The sequence below is a fragment of the Vipera ursinii genome (genome assembly GCF_947247035.1).
Source record: "Vipera ursinii genome assembly, chromosome: 1".
In the NCBI taxonomy this organism is placed as follows: domain Eukaryota; kingdom Metazoa; phylum Chordata; class Lepidosauria; order Squamata; family Viperidae; genus Vipera; species Vipera ursinii.
In genome coordinates this window covers 334,680,338-334,699,656 of record NC_139512.1, presented here as the reverse complement: position 1 = coordinate 334,699,656, position 19,319 = coordinate 334,680,338, and the positions used below count along the sequence as shown (strand labels likewise).

The following is a 19,319-nucleotide window of genomic DNA, read 5'->3' as shown; positions in this document are numbered from 1 at the left end:
GATGACAGTAGGCTAATTAAATATAAACCCATCTTGCTGTCATCAGAGGTCAAGGGTGATGAGCTGATTTTTGAGAAAAACGATTAGCAGCATTGTGTGGAGAAGGTGTGTCTGAAAAGGGCCCATACCGGCTTTTGCAGGAGCAGAATGGTTAGGAGCCTTCACATGCTGCTGTAGGAGGTGGTGATTGGTTGATACAGGCACACTGGTTCGGCAATGATGCTGTTTCCGTTGCTTTTGCTTCAAGGCCTAATAAGAAAGTCAGATGTATACAGGAGTTTCTTAAGCTGAGAAATCTATACAGTAGTACAGAACTCCTTGTTCAGGAAAGCTTGCAGAGATGTAGAAATGGCTGGCTGAACTTCTGCTCTGTTACCATTTATTACATATTGCACTTTACTGAAGATGGATTTTGGGTAACCTACTGATTTCTTTTTATATAACAAATGAAACAGAAGACTGCAAAATAAGATAATTTCCCTATTATCAGATTTGCAGACAACATATTTCATCCTGCTATCAAAGACATTCCCAAATTAATGCTCATGTTAAATATTTAGATGTGGGAAAAATTTTCCTCCTTTGATACTTGGCAAAATATTTTATCTTACAATGTTGCAAGATTAAAGGATAATCTGATTTCGTTAATGATTAATGAGCACTAGCAAAATAATCTCCCAGTATCCAGATAATATCCAAGTCATTATCATAATTACAAAGAAGCCCTTTCTCAAAACATAGCTATCTTCTACAAAGTATGAACAAATCTGACCCATATAGACAGAGCAATTGCTCCGGGAGAATGTAAGGAAAAAATATAATTTACATTATATTATGTAGGCCCTGCAACAAATACAATTCATAGTTATGATCAAAACTCTCCCTGTTGAGAATGCTCCATCACTAGAGGTTTTTAAGAAGAGATCGGGCAGCAATTTGTCTAAAATGATAATAGTGTCTCCTCTAAGGTCCCTTCTAACTCTGTTACCTTGTATTCTATTCTGTAGCTAGAGATAAGAAAGAAAATATACCGTATTTTCCGGCGTATAAGACGACTGGGCGTATAAGATGATCCCCCCAACTTTTGAGGTGATTTTCATGGGTTAAAAAGTCGTCTTATACGCCGGAAAATACGGTACCCTGGTATCTAAAATAAAAGAAAAGTATTGCATTGACAGAATGAGATACCTTCCTAAAAGAAAAACAACTGCTTGCAAAATTTCTGCAAAGCACTAAATAAAAGAAATGAAAGGAAGTCTAAGAAATCACAGTCAAAACAGAAAATATCTCAAGAGAAAAATCCAAAACCTAAAAAAAAAACATTCAGCATGTGCAATGAGAAAATATAATTTTCTTCAAAATTATATTGGAAATCTGATTATCTTAAGGAAACAATCATTGTGAAAGAAATGAGAAAGGGGGGAAAAACAGACCAATATGAAGAAAACGCTAGGGCATTTTGAGTCAAAACAAACACAGTCCCAGTGGAATACCACCTGTCTGAAAGGAAAAAAACATAGCAAGCTGATGCATGAGACAAAAAGTAAACAGGGCTACTGAAATTAAGCAATAAATAAACCAAGGACAGTTATATTTTATTTTGGAAAAATATGAGAGCCAAGGAAAAAGCAATAATTATTACTTTACAACTGTTCTGCAACTGAATGAAATACCTATTAGCTAACCCAGGTTATCTGGCTAATAGCTAGAGCCTAATGCTGCAAAGAAATCTAGCATCCTGCTGGTTGTCATTTCCACAGAAAAGTGATTTAAAATTTTATGAAAATATCCTAAGAAAAATTGCCTGTTCTTCCGTGGCTTCAGTATGAATAGAAGCTTTGTTTTATTACACATATTCTAGTTAACCTTTATCCTTGTATCCATATGCTCAATTATGTAGAATTTTTAGGAGAATGTAAATTGGAGCAAGGCACAGAGCCAATTTGACACAAAGTTAGGTTACGTTTTTAGTGCCAAGTAACATGCAGATAAGCACAAATTAAAGGTCAGATAAACAAATCAGTATGCTCTCCCACTTACTTGTTTAAGTGCCTTTTTGCTGTGCTTCTGAGATGAAGAGATGATTTTACCTGGTGGGATAGAAGGAGATGGGCACCCTGGCTGTGGGGAGGACACTTGTGAAAGTCTGGCCGATACTGAAGAAGCAAGAACAGAAGATGACAAAATGATAAACAAGCACGCCACAAATAAAACCATTTGTTGCAAACATGGAAAACCAGATACCTGGAAATGTAATGCTGGAGCTCTGGAATAAACTTGTGAGTATCCGAGAGTCATACGTCATACTTCTTAACTGCTCACTCAAAAAAAAAAAATCATTCATAAGGATCCCGAGGAGAACCTTTCTGTAAGTGGCCAGAATGTCCTCTTAAAGGGCATCGTTTAGTGGAAAATGTCACAGGGCCGATTTCATCAAGAATGGCAACAGGTGCTCAGGGGCTTAACAGTTTGAGGAAGAGAGATAACAGGGGCAGGGCCATGCCAAGTACACTAGCGGGAACGGAAATATTTGTGCTTTTTGCTGGGTTTGTCTTTTAAACCTATCTTAGTTTTATTTTAGGAATTATATTTAGTCAAAACTGGACTGTATTTGAAGGACTAGGAGCCACAATATGGTTTCCTGATGTTTTGCAGATTCACTAACATTTATCTCATAAATGTCAAAAAAAATTTGGGGGGGGGCAATTTATTAGAGGTTTTAGGACAGAAAAAGCAGCTTCCCAGAGTCAAATCACTTCTATCCCCACCCTTCAAATCTCCCCAACCTCATCCCTAAAACCTGACCACTGTAATTTGATCTCAGGGTGCCGCAAAGAATTGAAACTGCCCATTCAGTGTTCAAGAAAAATTCTGTGGCAGGTCCCTTGAGTGTTACATGGGACATGGACCAGGAATAGGTCTATTCAATAGCAGTCTCCCTTCTTTGAAACACTCTGCCACCAGAGGTATGGATGGCCCCTACATAAAGCAGTGATGATTCACCAGACGTTTGGTCCTCAAAGCAATTCCAGTCATGGAGCATCTATGAGTTTTTCCCTTAGGGTATTAAGGTTTTTAACAATGTAAATGCTGTACACTTCTTTTTTTTCCTTTATGTGTATGCCTTTTTGTATCCAGCCTAGAGTTTTGAAAGCTATAAGTATCATTCATAAGTAAACAAACAAAGGTAGGCAATAAAGAAGTACATATTTTCTTTATGACAAATAATTGGCCTATTACTGTAAAGGAGTCCAATGAACCAAGAGCAAGAAGAGACTAGAAATGATTTGAGAATTTGTACGATCCATGGTTTAAAATCATTTTATATATAATTTCCATAATTCCAAGAAGTCCAGGAGAATGATATTCCCGTATCACCCATAAGACTATAAGAAGGCAGGACTAATGTTCTGAAGTTGTTTATTAGTTACTGGCATTTGGACAGTAGACTGGCCAGTTACAGAGCCATGTGGCCTTAGTCCCCATGACACTGAATTAGTTATTTATTACAAAGGTTTCTATGCTGCTGCAATCTGTTGACTGGCTGCTTACAAAACCTAAGTATTTTAAGTAAGGTTGCAAGTATACAACATAGCGAGAGCACAGACGCACGCGCGCACACGCGCACACGCACACACACACAAACAAACCTGCCACCACCAAAAGAAAGAACCCCAACAATTTCAATCATATACCTCCACTAATTCCTTCGTCATTTCTTTGGCAGGACATTCCTTCTCCATGGGCCCTTTTAAACAGCAAGATCTTTAGAATAATAATCAAGTAATTATCCAGGATAATAATAGAAGAATTCAGCTCCAGGGGAAAGCTGCTCCAAAGAAGAGGGGGTCATCACCAAGAAGACCCACTCCCATCTCCTTGGGTGGGCAGATTCTACATGAAAAAGATAGTTATCTCAGGGGCTACCACAAAGAAGAGGGAGTCAAGCTATTCTCCAAAGCACCTGAAAGCAGGACAAGAAGCAACGGATGGAAACTAGTCAAGGAGAGAAGCAACCTAGAACTAAGGAGAAACTTCCTGACAATTAGAACAATTAACCAGTGGAACAACCTGCCTCCAGAGGAACAACCTGCCTCCAGAGGTGGTGAATGCTCCAACACTGGAGGTTTTTAAGAAGAGACTGGACAGCCATTTGCCTGAAATGGTATAAGGTTTCCTGCCTGAGCAGGGGGTTGGACTAGATGACCTCCAAGGTCCCTTCCAACTTCTTCTTCTTCTTCTTCTTCTTCTTCTTCTTATTATTATTATTATTATTATTATTATTATTATTATTATTATTATTATTATTATTATTATCAGATATGTAAGGTGACCTTGGCTTGTACTCTGGAAGTCACTGGCAACAAGTCCAGCTCCCATCCCATCCCATCCAGATACATGGTAAAGGTAAACAACAACCCCTGATTTTTCAATATTTGCATATCAGAAACAAATGTAATTTTCATTGGGTACCAGAAGTGTTCATGTAGCTAACTGAAAAACCTAGTGATGGACATTAGGTCTATGTAAACCTTTAGATCTCCTTGTATCACTGATACAAGCAAAAGTGTGCAGACACTCAAAGAAGCAAAGAAGCAGTAAGTGTCATCTAATGATAGGAAAGCTATTTGACTGGTGATGTTACCCAGGAGGGTAATGAAACGTCTGCAAGCAAACAACCAAGGATTCTGCTGTTGACCTTCTGAACTGGTACCTGAAGGAGGACTAAGAAATGGAGACTCAATCAAGATAAAACAATCTCCTGGAGAAGAAAGAAACCAGTTGTGGAATAGGCAAAACTGTTATCAGTTCTTGCCTGTGGAATCTTATTACATCAATTTTGTATGTTGGTAAAAGCACAACCTATACATCCTAATAAAACAAATAAAATAAACATAAAACAAACCTGGAAAGATAAAGCTGTGGAGGTCAGTCATCTGATTGAAATAACAAACATCTATGGATACAGCGCATTTATAGCTTTCAATAGAGTGGTATTGATCTCTGAAATAAAAAGAAGGGAGGTCCCTAATGCCTTTTAAGAAAAGCACCAAGTGTTTTTACACCAAGTATAAACCTGGACTATCTTTCCAAAGTTATCTTATTTTCTACAGCACTCTCACCTATAAGCATTTTATAAATGGATGAGACTGAATTCTGAATGTTTCTATACTGTCCCTTGCTCTTAGTGTAGACCACTCTAGGGTAGCAGCCCCCAATCTTTTGGGCACCAGGGACCAGTTCCATGGAGAGAGGTTTTTCCAATGACTGGAGGGGGCATGGTTTTGCACGCTGCCTGCATCCTGCAGATGGGGCTTCTTTTATTTGTGTGGCCCAGTTTCTGGCATGCCGCGGCCTGGTGCCGGTCCATGAACCAGGGGCTGGGACCCCTGCTCTAGGGACTCATCTGAAACAGCAATATAAATCTCAAGGTATTGTCCAAACTCATCATTTGGCTACCCAGTTCAAATACATTGCAACTGATCATATTTCAGTTTCTTTAACATCTATCCAACAATTAACTCTGTTTGTATTTTCTGATTTGGATTACACTATTCTTCTAACTTTCCAGCTGCATATGGATACACGACTAGAAACTACCCCTTTGTGAACTGTCCAAAGACTTTCCATGAGTCAAGAACCTCTGGCTGCAAAGCAGACTCTAAAGCATTTCACTGCCTAGATTCAGAGTTGTAGCAGCAATAAAACAAATAGCAATCATGGTGAACAAAAGCCTTTCTACTAGTGCAAGTTAAAAAAAATATGAATTCAGATTTCTGAAAATTGGAACACTTTAATTGATCAACTGACCACAGCCCATATCAGTAACTGACTCAGAAAAATAATCCACATATGTATTCTCTCTTTTCTCTAATATTCAGTTAGCATGAAGTTGTTCAGAGAGTTGCTAGCTCTATTAAATGTTAGCTCTTTAATTAAACAACCATAGGTTTTGTCTGGAATCATAAAGAATCTCCTTTCCTTCCAATATGAATAGCATTCACTGCAATATATTGTGGGGAAAATTATCTAACTTCAAGATAGGGAAATGTAGTCTTACCTTGCAAAGGAATCTCATTTGTGGACATGATTACAGCACCCAGTAAAAACTTACAATCTGGATTTGTACCTGTTGGGGGTCTTGCAGGAACACAGAAAAAGAAATTGCAACCTTAGCTATTAAACCCCCCACCCCTCTGCCCCATGATTGGATAGGCCTAAAAATATGGGGCTTGTCTATGTTATATCAGTTTTTGCCTTTGCTGTTTCAGAAAACTTTATTTTTGCACATATAAGGAAGTAGTTTGCTGATATGATCTGAAAAGACTTCCTGTTTTGTACGTATATACATAATGATGATGATGCATTAAGCTAAATTGCAAAGCTCAACAAAACCAGTCCTCTTTCCTCAAAGGATACAAAACTCAAAGTGCAGATACTCTAGTTCCAGTTCTTCCCAGCAAAGAAATAAAGTATTTAAAAGAGAGTCCAAGTCTGTCAGGCCAAGTTGGCCTTTTACGTTTGCTTCTTGAGCTCTGCTCAAGCACTTAGAATTATGCAAGTTTTTTTAACCACATCCAACCACAGACATCCATACATTTAAAAGCTGTATTACACCTTAAAAGAACAAAAGGGGGAATGTAATAGTTGTATCTGTAATAGTTCCAAAGGAGTAAAATAACTATCAAGATTATTTTTGCAACAACTCAAGCAAGTGAAGTCAGAGTATTTTTCTTTTGAGTTTTTGAATGGAATAAAAGGACAAATACAGCAATTCTTTTTGCCAGTCTCTATATTTTATACCATGTGAAGCCAATTTTACTACAGTTTTTGAATTATCAAACCAATATTTGAGAAGTCTCAGTGACCTATAGTGGTTTGGCACCAAATGCAGATATTCAGAGGACACATTAGGAAATGTAGTTGGAGCTTCTTTAGACATTTTGTGTAATTTTTCTAACAATAAGAACAACTTGTAAGTAAGGGTTACTATGAGCATAATTCTATGAAGCTCACATTACATTATTTTTACCACTTTTAAAGGCCTCGGCTAATAATGGAAAAAGAAACAAATCTGCCTTTACTTTTTCCTGGAACTTGTCATTTGAAAGTACTTGCCACAAAAACATTCAACTTGCCATTGGACTGAAAGATCCAGCTTCTAAAGAAAGCCAGGTTTCTCCAGGTCTTTGCAACATCTTCTCATGGAGATTTGCAACTAATGAAATATGCTTTTGGAAATTTAGTTTCCATTGTAGCCTGCCAAAATCTTAATATATCTGTTCAAAGATAGCTGCTTCTAGGAGATTTCAATTTGTTTTCCCCATAAGGTTATAAGAGACCCCTTCTGTTTTATTGCAAAGAAAGCTACATGGATATATCCATGAGGTCACCAAAGACAAATATGACTCAAAGAAAACTTTACTACTATGTATTTGTAGACTCCCCTTTAAATAATTTTATATGGTCATGCAATAAAGTATAGTTTTGCACATTTTGATATAACATTACACTCAAGTCCTTACCTAATACTTGGTTTGAAATTATACATATTGACTTTATTTGCTTGTACACCCGCAACTCATGGCAACTGAAAGTAGCATTAAAAACAAAAGAATGCAGTTAAAACCCTGAAACTGCAATTAAGAACTTAAAATTGGTAATAAATCAGGGGTCTTCAAACTCAGCTGTTATGACTCATGGACTTCAACTCCCAGAATTCCTCAGCCAGCATACCTGGCTGAGGAATTCTGGGAGTTGAAGTCCATGAGTCATAAAAGGGCCAAGTTTGAAGACTCCTGTAATAGTTTCAAATATGCTGGTGCCAGTCCATCAACCAGGCAATATTTAACTGTCAAATGTACTGCAGAAAAGTTTGGTCTTGGTACAAACTGGACTTCCAAGGGGAGGGCTAAAATATTGTGCTGCATAAAACTCTCTGTGGGCGCGCCGGATTTATGGAACCATCTTCCAGTTGAGCTCCGGATGGTGCCCGACCTTCGCTCCTTCCGGCGCGATCTAAAGACGTATCTTTTTGAACAAGCTGGCCTGGCCTGATGGGAGGGGGTTGGGTTTTTATTACTTTTAAATGCGTTTTAATCTATCTAAGAGTTCTGGGCACTTGTTTAATCTTTTTTAATTTTTGTATTCTGTTTTTTTAACATGTATTGCCCTGTTCACCGCCCTGAGTCCTTCGGGAGAAGGGCGGTATACAAATAAAATTAATTAATTAATTATCCAGGTTCATCTCTCCTATATGGGGAACATTTAGCATCCCCAACTGGGATGAACATACTGAATAGGAAATAATTCTTTTTGGAAAAGGTAGTCTCACAAGTATCTTCTCTTGCAGCCACTACTTTGAATAGTATTTGTAAATCTATTGAAAGCCAATGCTTAATGTTATACAGCTGCAGCAGTTCTCACTTGCCAGCATGTGGATACTTGCATTTGTACTAGCTGCAGTTTCTGGTTAGTCTTCAAAGGAAGCCCCATGTACACCATGCTCCAGCAATGCATCCTGTGATGAGGAAAACATGGGTTATTGTTGCTAGGGGTCCTGCTCCAGGAATGGCTGCAGCTGGCCTATCAGATGAAGTTGTGCAAAGGTCACAGCCTCTATCTGCAAATTTGACAAAAGGACATACAAATCACAAACCTATTCTTTCAATGGGGATGGAATGGCACTCATGGTTAAAACCTGAGCAGACAGAATGCCAGATGATGTTTAGACAAATAGTTCATCCAGCTTGTTTCTTCCATCCAGGTTAACAGAACCTCCCAGGACTGGGTCAAGAATTATTCTGCACCTTTGGCTTTGTCCAAGAAGGTAAGAAACAGTTTGGTATCAATGGCATACTTATCCAGCACCTTTTCATATAGATGTTAAAAATTAGGAATCAGACAGAACATGTGCCAGTTCAACTTCTTGCATTACTGCTGCCAGTAGTGTGTATTTAGGAAGGAGAAACTATTGTAAAACACGTATCCAACTCTCACAGCTCATTCAGAAGGTTATCATAATGCTACAAAATGCCACTTAAAAGGACAATAACACCAGGAGGGGGACACTTTCTGTATCCATTTTTCTGACATAATCCACCAAAGTCATCTATCCATTTCTGTTCTATTTATGGCCTGAAAAAGGCCCAGATAGTACACTTAATCTAGTGCACTAATAATTGAAGCCACACCACTTTCTCAACAGTTATTCCTAAGAAGGGAAGATCCAAGGAAGGCTTCTTCAGAAGAAACCACAAATCATTCTTGAAGGCATCTAGTACATCTTCCCCTAAGAAAGCAGTGACTACTTCTTAGATCCAATTGAAGGAGCCAAGAGAAGCATAGATAATAAGCCATAAGTGTTAGAGTTCACAATAAAAGGCATCCTACCTATTTATCAGAAATCTACAAACTGAAATAAATCCCAGATAACATTGTAACATTTTCCAGTTATCATTTCACACTCTGCCTGAGAAGTCAAAACTTTAGCAAACTTGAACAGCTTTATTAGGAAAATGTTGTGAAAATGTGGTCAGTATTATCTGCCCATATCAACATTATCAAGAATTCATAGTTGAAACAATCCAAGAGAATTTTGTTTTCTTTTTATAATCCTGTAATCCCTTTTATCATGGTGGAGTGAGACAAACTGAATGGAGCTGAGCGTTTACTGGCCAGATGTCCTTCCTGACACCTATGTGGAGTTTGCAGCAGATATTTTGTCTTTGTACCCTGATAGAGAAACATCTGTCACTGCCTAAGATTGAACTCTAAACCTTCCAAGTGGGAGGCAAGCATCTTCACCTCTAGGCCACTGCACCACTCTAAACAACCAAGAGAATAATGATCTTTTATCATGGACAAAATAAGGGATCTGACTTTTTATTCAAACTACTGTAGCTACCTCAGACTGTTGTTGTTCCCTTAGCCTGTGTTCAGACAGTAAATTTATTTATTAAACAATTTTATATAGCTGCCCAACTCACACACAGTTACTCTGGGCAGCCTATAGCATTAAAAATCTACAGTTAAAAATCTACAATTTAAACACCCCCCCCCCATCCTTCTGCTACTAGGGCAGCATAGTCAACATATTTGGCTAGAAGGCATATTTAATAGCAGTTTTGCTGTTCAGGGTTATGAACTCACAGGTTTAGGCTGCTATCATCTTAAAAATGCTGATATACAGTTATAGCTATCTTCTCAAAAACAAGCAGTAGCTTGTCATAGAAGTTTGCTCCTGGAATGGAATGTGACTCTCAGAAACTTAAAGCTCTTCCACTTCGGCTTAACTAGAAGAACCGCATATGATTCAAACTATTTCAGTACATGAATTTTCACCATCATATTGTCTTTAGTGAATACACCGGAAATTCCATAAAATCAGAGAATGAAGCAACTTACTTTTCTATCTTCTATTCTTCCTTTAATTTCTCATGTAAAAATCCAATATAGTAGGAGGGTTGTGAGCCATGAGTTTAGCTATTTTCTAGATACTCTTGCATTGCATGAGGCTAAGGTTGACTCAGCATTCCATCCTTCCGAGGTAGGTAAAATGAGGACCCAGATTGTTGGGGGCAATAAGCTGACTTTGTAATAATGCCGCTTGGGGGGGGGAAAGCCCTAATAAGCAGGCATATACATAGAATGAAGGCTATTGCTAAGCACATTGATTTGTGCTTTAGATTGTAAGCCACCCTGAGTCTTCGGAGAAGGGCGGGATATAAAATGGGATTAAAATAAAAATATAATAAATAAAAATAAGGAAGGAAGGCCAGATGTAAAATTCTATACAATACCCCTAAAGGAATACTGAGGTGTGACTGCATGTAAGAAAGGACAAATGTGGACATCTCAATACTCCAATTATCAAGAGTGATTGTAAACTTATTTTCACACAATGCATTCAAAGTGGAGGCTATATAGCGGAGGTCCAAATCTATCCAACAACACTTTAATTATGTATCAAGGGGCATAAAAATATTTCTGAGTCCTGGAATTATTATGGTTTATTGAATTGTATGATGATCCATAAGTATATTTCTTTCATGTGTGTGCTACTTAATTACACCAAACTTTATAGACTAAACCAGCTAAACAATATGCATAGCTTAGCAGTACTGCAATTAAAGCTACTATAGTGTTTGAAATACTGAACACAATTGGTGTGACTATACTGGATCCTTCATGCACTTTCCATCTACCCCCAAGTTATGAATGGTAAAATGATGTCTTTGACAACTGCAAGCTCCTTGGGTCAGGGAAGACAAACTAACAAGTATACTCTTACTGAGAAAAAAATAATTTTGAGATCTTTTTGGCATATACTGGGAGAGATCCCATTCTAATAAAAAAAGCACTTGGCACGTTAACTGAAGCAAGACTTAATAAAGCAATCCTCTCCAGAGCCACATGCTAACTTGAAAGTCATATAGTGTGTTGACACTTCTTCCTGTATTACATCCCCTTTGAACTTTCAACAATCTTCAGTTAAAATATCAGAATAGGACTGAGATGCAACCATGGTGTTTAAAATACTCCAGTTTAGCAGTTTAAATGTAAGACATTTGCTGAGTAGGTTCTTTATATAATTCTTTTACGTACAAAAGTTAATGGAACAAGACAGACTCTTTTCAGTAATTTGATTTTATACATTCTGCAAAACCAAGCTTCTTTGCATAACAAAATGCCCTTTGCATAATTTTTTAGAACTTCAATGCATTTCCTTTTTGTCTCACCACTGGCCATGTGGTTACAGCTCAGAGGAGCTAAAATTCACTAATGCTTAGAGGGATAAATATTGTGTATTATTGAACTAAGTGAGAGAAAGTAGGTGTAGTTTAAGGCAAATTAACTTCAGTCTTCAACACTTCTTTTAAAATCAATGCAAAAAAGAACAATTAGTCTGAACTGCAAATTAATGCTGAAGTATAGTAGCACTGGGGGATCAAAGCAGGAAGAACTGCTACCTCCTTACTGGAGGAAAAACTGCACATGCTCTTTTTCACCGCTTTTATCAAATGTGGCACAAGATTGGATGAAGATTTTTGAGCTGCATTGGAACCATGACACATCACTTTTCTTAAAGACAGCTCTTAACCCAGGGGTATGAACAATGTGCGTGACTGAATATTTGACAAATAGAACTTAATAGTTATACATACCAACTGTGAATGTATCAGACGCAAGTCTGGAGATGACACAACAAAAACCCATTGAGATCAATATTTGCATACACCTTTATTTGCATACAGCATTTTACCAGACTAAACTGTAATCTTCTAACTAGATAGATCTTGAGAGATTCTAGGATGTGGCTATCCTGAACCTTTTCTCCTGTCCCCCATCCATCTTGACTGTGTAGTCTCTTGTTTGTTGACATTGCATGAAAGGCAGGCTAAATTTAAAAAATAGCATTAGAAAGTGACACCCTGTGTATTAGCAGGAGAGGGATTTATTCTAGAAAGGCCCAATATGCATTGAGATCTGGACCAACTCTGTATGCTGTTCAAAGTCATGTTATGTGAGATGGGAGGCTATATACTGTAAATTTACTAAACTCTCCCTCCTCCATCTGGTAACAACCAACTGCCTGCCACCATGGGACTTGCAAATTCCTGCTGACTTCTCCACTGACTTCTCCACTGACTTTGGTTCTGAGAAGCCAGCTGGAAGTGGCTTCAACTAACAACTATGGGATTCAATTAATGATGGCCACCCAGAGTGCAGGGACTGATGTTGCTAAGCAAAGCAATCGTACTTTACAACCACATTAGTTAAAAGATGGAAATTGCCACAATAAGTTGAAGACTATCTGTATCATTTCCACTGTGAAAAGATGCTTTCAAAGCTTATAGGCTTTTGGCATTTTAGAGAAGAAGCAGACCAGGGAAAGTTACAAAGCTCTGTCTAGAGTAGCATTTCTTAAAAACTGGTCCTAGGATCATTGGTGTTTCCCCACGTCCCTCACACTCCCAGAGATTTGAAAAGTCAAAACTGCCTGCCTCTATTTAAAAATAATACAATTCTATTAAAGTCCCATCAAATAATTGTAAGAAGTAGTTTTGGCAGCAAATGCATCTATTCTAATTTTAAATACAGTGAATATCAATAAATATGACCCATGCAAACCAAGTTCTTTTGAGGCCTTCCATAATTTTTTAAAAGTGGGAAGTGGTTCAAGAGAGAAAAGGTTTAAAAAATAGGGGTCTACAGCAATACTAGGACAACCCACAAAAGCTTTAATTTTCATCTACAATTTCAATTACTAGGCTTTAATCTGCTGCATAACCAGCTACGAAATTTATGAACAATTGCAGTTAAGAAAGCATCTTGATTGATTTTGCAATAAAAACCAATAGAGAGGAAGGAAAGACTATAAACTGTACTTTGTTAAGGAGATGAGATGGAAGAAGAAACATTTTTTTAGACATATCTACCTTTCCTTTGCCACCTGCTTTTTCTTCCTTCCTTGTTGCTACTCTGGTCACTGCTACTGCTACTGCTGCTTTCTGAGGTGGGGGAATCTGATTGTATATCACTGCTTTCTTCTGAGCCGTCAGACAAGTCCTTCAGCTCATCAGGAACATCTTTCTGCAAATAAGTAACAGAGAAAGAATCACACAAATCCAGAGGCAGAAGAATCTAATATGTAACGTGTAGTTTTGTATTTCAGCTTAACATAAAGAAGAATTAAACTCTAAAACAAATGGATGCCACTAGTTCAAAAATGAAGGAAAGTGTTCTTCTAGGAACATCGTGTATGCACACTCCATTAACATTAAAGACAATTATCTTATCTGCATAAGATAAGTGATGGTATTTATTTAAGATAAGATAAGTGATGGTATTTATTTAACTTTGGTTGATCTAGGAAAGTTAAGCACATTTGGATCTGATCATTACTTGAATGGGAGACTTCCAGAAAATCCCAGAACAATAAACTGGACTGGAAAATTTAAATAAAGAAATCCAAGAAGATAGTAACAAACTAATCTGACATAGTTCCTAAGAGAATTAAATAAATGTGTCTCTGAATTCACGAGGCATTGTATTCAAGAGGAATTTCCATTTTTATTTAATATGGATGAATTCAGGTTAGCTTGACAGCTCCAGAGGACAAGTGGATCTCATAATACTACCCCAGTCCATACTACCCCACATCCTTCAGTATACCCAAAAGATGCCTCCCAAACTTCCAAGGAAAGGAGACTACCACACATCTGCTCTTTTGTGCACCTCAAAATACCCCAAATTGTTGGCACTATAATAGTTAACATTCAATCTATTTTCTTCACTTTAGTTTATAAAACCATAATTCTTGGAAAACAATCTTCATGATAATACATTTTATCTTCGTCAATACAGAACATGTGGAACTTCTAGATTCAATCAAAAATGTAGACCCATGTCTGAAAGCCTGGAAAGCTATTGCCAATGTTAATAATATTGAACTAAATTAATCAATGATGTAACTCAATAGAAAGTTTCTTGTATTTCTAACAGCTTCTCAATCTCCTAACAATGGATTGTATGGATTTGATTCAATAAACTTCCTGTTAAGCTAATTAAGACTTTCAGTTAATGGCTAACAATTGGTTTGTGATCTAATCAGTCATAAGGGTTAATGCAGGAACACTGTCAAATCCATACATCACATACTGACACTATTAACCTTTTCAAAAACTATCTTATGCCCCATTGGGAACATTTGTTTAAAACAGCTGCATACCACATTATAAGTTTTCTAATTCTGGCACTGTGTGGTTTGAAATATAATTTAACTTGTTAAAAGATGGTTCATATTTCAAGGGGAAGACTCACTTACTTTCAGTGTATAGACCCCCATCCTTCCAGGAACCTTATAGAATATTCCCTCATCTCCACGGGAGTTGGTGTGCAGCATAGCATTCAGGCATGCGAGTGGAGAAGTTCCACTGGAAACAGAAATGCAATATTAGCTACCAGCAATACAAAGCACAGCTATCACACTTTGTATCAGCTGGAATTTATGCATTACAGGAGGGTAAAAGAAATGATCCAAGAAACGCCTTGCTCACTTTTATTTATTTGAGCTCAGCTCAAGTCCAACTAACTTCTAAACAATTCTTCAGTATATGCAAATTAAAATGAAATAAGAATTGGCACAGATGCTACAGGCCATGGCACTTAAGGGAAATTTTAGAGACAGTGGACAATATAATTTAACAGGTAAATTCTCTATAAGCAAGCATATACTGCAAAATATAGCACAAAACGTTCATACGCTCATGCTAATTATAAGAGAAAACTGCTCTTGCTATTGAGAGAATTCCCAGAAGGGAAAGAAATTTCTTCAGTCATTTCATACATAGTTAGTCACATTCCCAAACATAAGTGCCAGGCCAAAAAAAAAAAAAGCAGCAGAGATAATAAACATTTCTATAGCCCCGACAACCAAAATATTAAGAAAAAAAGTTTCAACATTTCTGGGAATGACTTGAGTCTTCATTGCTTCAGACATACTGGCATTTAAAAAAATGAAAACATGCTGGTTTGAAAATAAAATATATCAATTTCACAGTATTACCAAAAATAAGAGTTGCTTTTAATTTATTTTATTTTAATTTTATTTTAATTCCATTTATATCCCGCCCTTCTCCAAAGACTCAGGGCGGCTTACAAGCTTAGCAGTAGCCTTCATTCTATGTATATGCCTGCTTATTAGGGCTTTCACACAAACCCCAAGCGGCATTATTACAAAGTCAGCTTAATTGCCCCCAACAATCTGGGTCCTCATTTTACCTACCTCGGAAGGATGGAAGGCTGAGTCAACCTTGAGCCTGGTGGGACTCGAACCTGCACTAATTGCAGGCAGCTGGTGTTACTTAAGGAGGCATTAGCCCACTGCTCCACCAAGGCTCTATGCAACTGCAAATTCCAGTGTGTGCTGTGCATCCATAATAAAGTTGAGAAGAAGCATTACAGAACAAAGTGGGCTCATATGTTCAGTTTTTTTACTCTTACAAGTTGATTCCAATGTGTGCTTGTTTACAGTTCAACACCCAGTAAAAAAACAACTAATACACTCATAAACCAATCACTTGCATTTATGAACAATGCATTAAGCTTGCCAAACATGTAGTCTAGATGTACAAACTGTAATTGCATTATGCCAAAAAGTGTGGGTTTAAATTAAGCATAAGGGACGTGGTGGCTCAGTGGGTTAGGACGCTGAGCTTGTCGATCTGAAGATCAGCAGTTTGGCGGGTCGAATCCCGAGTGCCACGTAACAGAGTGAGCGCCTGTTACTCGTCCCAGCTTCTGCCAACCTAGCAGTTCGAAAGCACGTAAAAATGCAAGTAGAAAAATAGGGACCACTACGGTGGGAAGGTAACAGCGTTCCGTGCGCCTTTGGCGTCTTGTCATGCCGGCCACATGACCACGGAGACGTCCTCGGACAAGCGCTGGCTCTTCGGCTTTGAAACGGAGATGAGCACCGGCCCCTAGAGTTGGAAACGACTAGCACACATGTGCAGGGGAACCTTTACCTTTACCTAAATTAAGCATAAGACTAACCCAAAACCAAATTCATAAGAAAAACCCTGGCTAATATTTACTCACACAAGACAATTCACTTAATTTACCTCGGCCTATAATACCACTAAGGGACGCGGTGGCTCAGTGGGTTAGGACGCTGAGCTTGTCGATCAGAAGGTTGGCAGTTTGGTGGGTCGAATCCCGAGTGTCGCGTAACAGAGTGAGCGCCTGTTACTCGTCCCAGCTTCTGCCAACCTAGCAGTTCGAAAGCACGTAAAAATGCAAGTAGAAAAATAGGGACCACTACGGTGGGAAGGTAACAGCGTTCCGTGGGCCTTTGGCGTCTAGTCATGCCGGCCACATGACCACGGAGACGTCCTCGGACAAGCGCTGGCTCTTTGGCTTTGAAACGGAGATGAACACCGGCCTCTAGAGTTGGAAACGACTAGCACGCATGCGTGGGGGAACCTTTACCTTTTTATAATACCACTAAGAGATAAGTTCATTTCTTTTGCTTATGGAGAAACAAAAACCTTTGTTTCTATAACAGAAGTGGGCAACATTTAGTCAAATTTTTCACATTTAGAAAAAAACCTGAGAGTTGCAGAGAAAGTGATGGTACATATGGATATAGTGCTTGTTTTTCCCCCTTGGCTTTTGGCGTGTTGAGCTGTGTTTCATTCTCTCTGTCTTTTTAAAGCATTTGAAGATTCAAACAATATTTTTATGTACTTCCTGTCTCAAACAGTACAAAATCACACCACCAATTTTCTGTGATTCTAGTTAAAAAGGGATTCCAGGTCCCCAAAAGCCACGGGCAGCTCACCCTTGCTCTAAAACTAGAATGCAGAAAGATTGTGCCAAAAACTCAGCCAAGAGCACATTACCAGGAAATAAATGCACACAGCTTATTTAAATGGACTCAGGAAATGCATCTGCTTCTGACAGTGGTTTCAGTGTGACTTCTCTCCACAGGTGAGGGAGGAGTTGCAAAACCAATAAGCAATAATTCACAATGCTGGTTGCATAAGAAAGTTCCTTAACTCGTTGTATGGAAATCATGTTTCACAGGGATGCATCTTATATTTCTAGAAGTATGTTGTAGCTAAAAGTCACAATGTAGATATGCCAGTAGTCTGAATAGGAAACAGTTAGCCAGAGCTATATCACTGGACTCCCCTTGTCATCTCATCTGGCCCCTCTATCTATATAGCAATTAGTGTTTTAAAAGCTTTTAGTGGCGTTGCCAATGAAAATATTTCAAAAGTGAAACTGCTGCACAAGGATAAAATGGAGGTCAGATTAAACCTCCATTCCTCATGCTCTGGAACCACTCTAGAAAAACAATTCCTTCCCTTCCTACAGCAGTTCATCTAAAAAGTTTAAATTGCTATAAAAAGGCTCTGTGGGGGAAAGGGGTGGGGGAATGGGACTCTGGAGGGAACAGTTTATATGAAAAGCTATGGAAGAAAGGAAGCATAAGAAGGAAGAGAATGGTCTTACTCCGTACGGCTCCCTGGCATGACCCTGCAGGGGTTTAAATGAGTGCCGCCTTTGGGCCAAAAAAGGATCTCCAGTTCTGCTTTATTTTAATTCAACATTCAGCAGATCCTAGAGTGAACAACAAGATGGTTCAGAAAACCCTGCCAAGCCAATCAGAGACGAAATCATCCAAGTAGAAGAGCCAGTGCTAAGCTTCTTTTGCTCAAAGGCAAAGAGAACAAAGACTTGACTGGCAAATGTCAGCCTCTTCCCACCTCATCTGGTTAGCCCTGGCCTCCCACAAACAAGCTTTGGGTACACAGAGAAATGATTCTTCAACCTAACAGCAATGAAATTATCGCTAAGCTTCCGTGCAAAGCAAGCTAAATAAATGTAGCATTACTTATTTGCAAAGGAATTTATTCATTAATTGTGGCTCTTACCTTCTGCAAAAGTTGGAGATCCAAGAAACCCAAAAACAAATTGAAAGAGACAATGAGAATGGGTAAAGGGGGAAAAAAAAACAAGATAAAAATGTAAGTATGTCAGTAAAACAATACTTTCATATATTTCCAATAACCACCCACGCAACCCATACAAGACATTTTCCTTAAGATTATAGAGAACAAAGGGGACAAGAATTGGACAAATTCATCAAGCAGACTTTGAAGTCTCATGTGGGAGTATTGGTAGTATAAATAAAAGATACTACTTTGGTGTTCAAGCGCTGAAGGAAAGGTAAAAATCTAGTAACATAAAAGGCTGCAGAATCAATGCTACCTCTAGGTAGGAACAAAGAATATTGCTGAAACTGCTCCATTATTACAGATGTCACCTGAGAATTACATGTTCCACATTGATTTTACAAACGTATTCCTCCCAATGTAATTAAGAACATTTCTTGTGGGTTGGTTGCATGACTTAATAAAAATATATGTACTTAAAATACCCCATGTCCCTTTATTGAACCTAATTTCTGGTGGAAATTGTTTTATTTCTATCTATTTATTACTGTGGCTAGAAAAAAACAAAGCCCATATCATTACACAGAAATCAGGCTTGTTAGAAACAAACTGCTTGAAAGATTTATGGCCAAGAGACTTACAAAGCAATAAAGTTATCATGCGCAAACATCCGACATTTTGAAGAGACTACTGAACACAATTTCATTCATTCTAGTATCTGATCCAGACTGGAACCAGAGCCAGGAAGTCACCTATCAAGCTAATTCTGGAGAAATATAGCATTATGTGTCATTGGATATATCCTTGCAATATTTTTCTGACAGTTTCAATTCTGAAGCTTAAGCTACAATG

The 19,319-nt window shown here is 38.1% G+C and overlaps 1 protein-coding gene and 1 long non-coding RNA gene across 4 annotated transcripts in view; one reads left to right on the top strand and one right to left on the bottom strand.

The window, feature by feature from the left end:
• The window catches only part of ASXL2 (ASXL transcriptional regulator 2), a 30,868-nt gene extending 15,933 nt beyond the window's left edge, over nt 1–14,935 (bottom strand). For 2 of the 3 annotated variants that reach the window (XR_014493911.1, XM_083375067.1), the window contains exons 1-4: nt 14,831–14,935; nt 13,443–13,596; nt 2,041–2,156; nt 129–249 (exon numbers count right to left, since the gene is read on the bottom strand). Coding sequence is in view for 2 of the 3 variants with exons in the window: in XM_083375067.1 (XP_083231193.1) it covers nt 129–249; nt 2,041–2,156; nt 13,443–13,596; nt 14,831–14,908 (469 nt within the window). In the remaining variant the exon portion in view is untranslated. Of the gene's footprint in view, nt 1–128; nt 250–2,040; nt 2,157–4,906; nt 5,005–6,061; nt 6,098–13,442; nt 13,597–14,830 lie in introns of those variants that run through there. The other variant, XM_083375068.1, reaches the window with a different exon arrangement.
• On the top strand, nt 2,085–8,831 carry LOC310647664. The gene is made up of 3 exons (XR_014493913.1): nt 2,085–2,279; nt 4,321–4,407; nt 8,768–8,831. It is a non-coding gene; the product is annotated as an uncharacterized lncRNA (long non-coding RNA).
• Nucleotides 14,936–19,319: the final 4,384 nt, after the last annotated feature.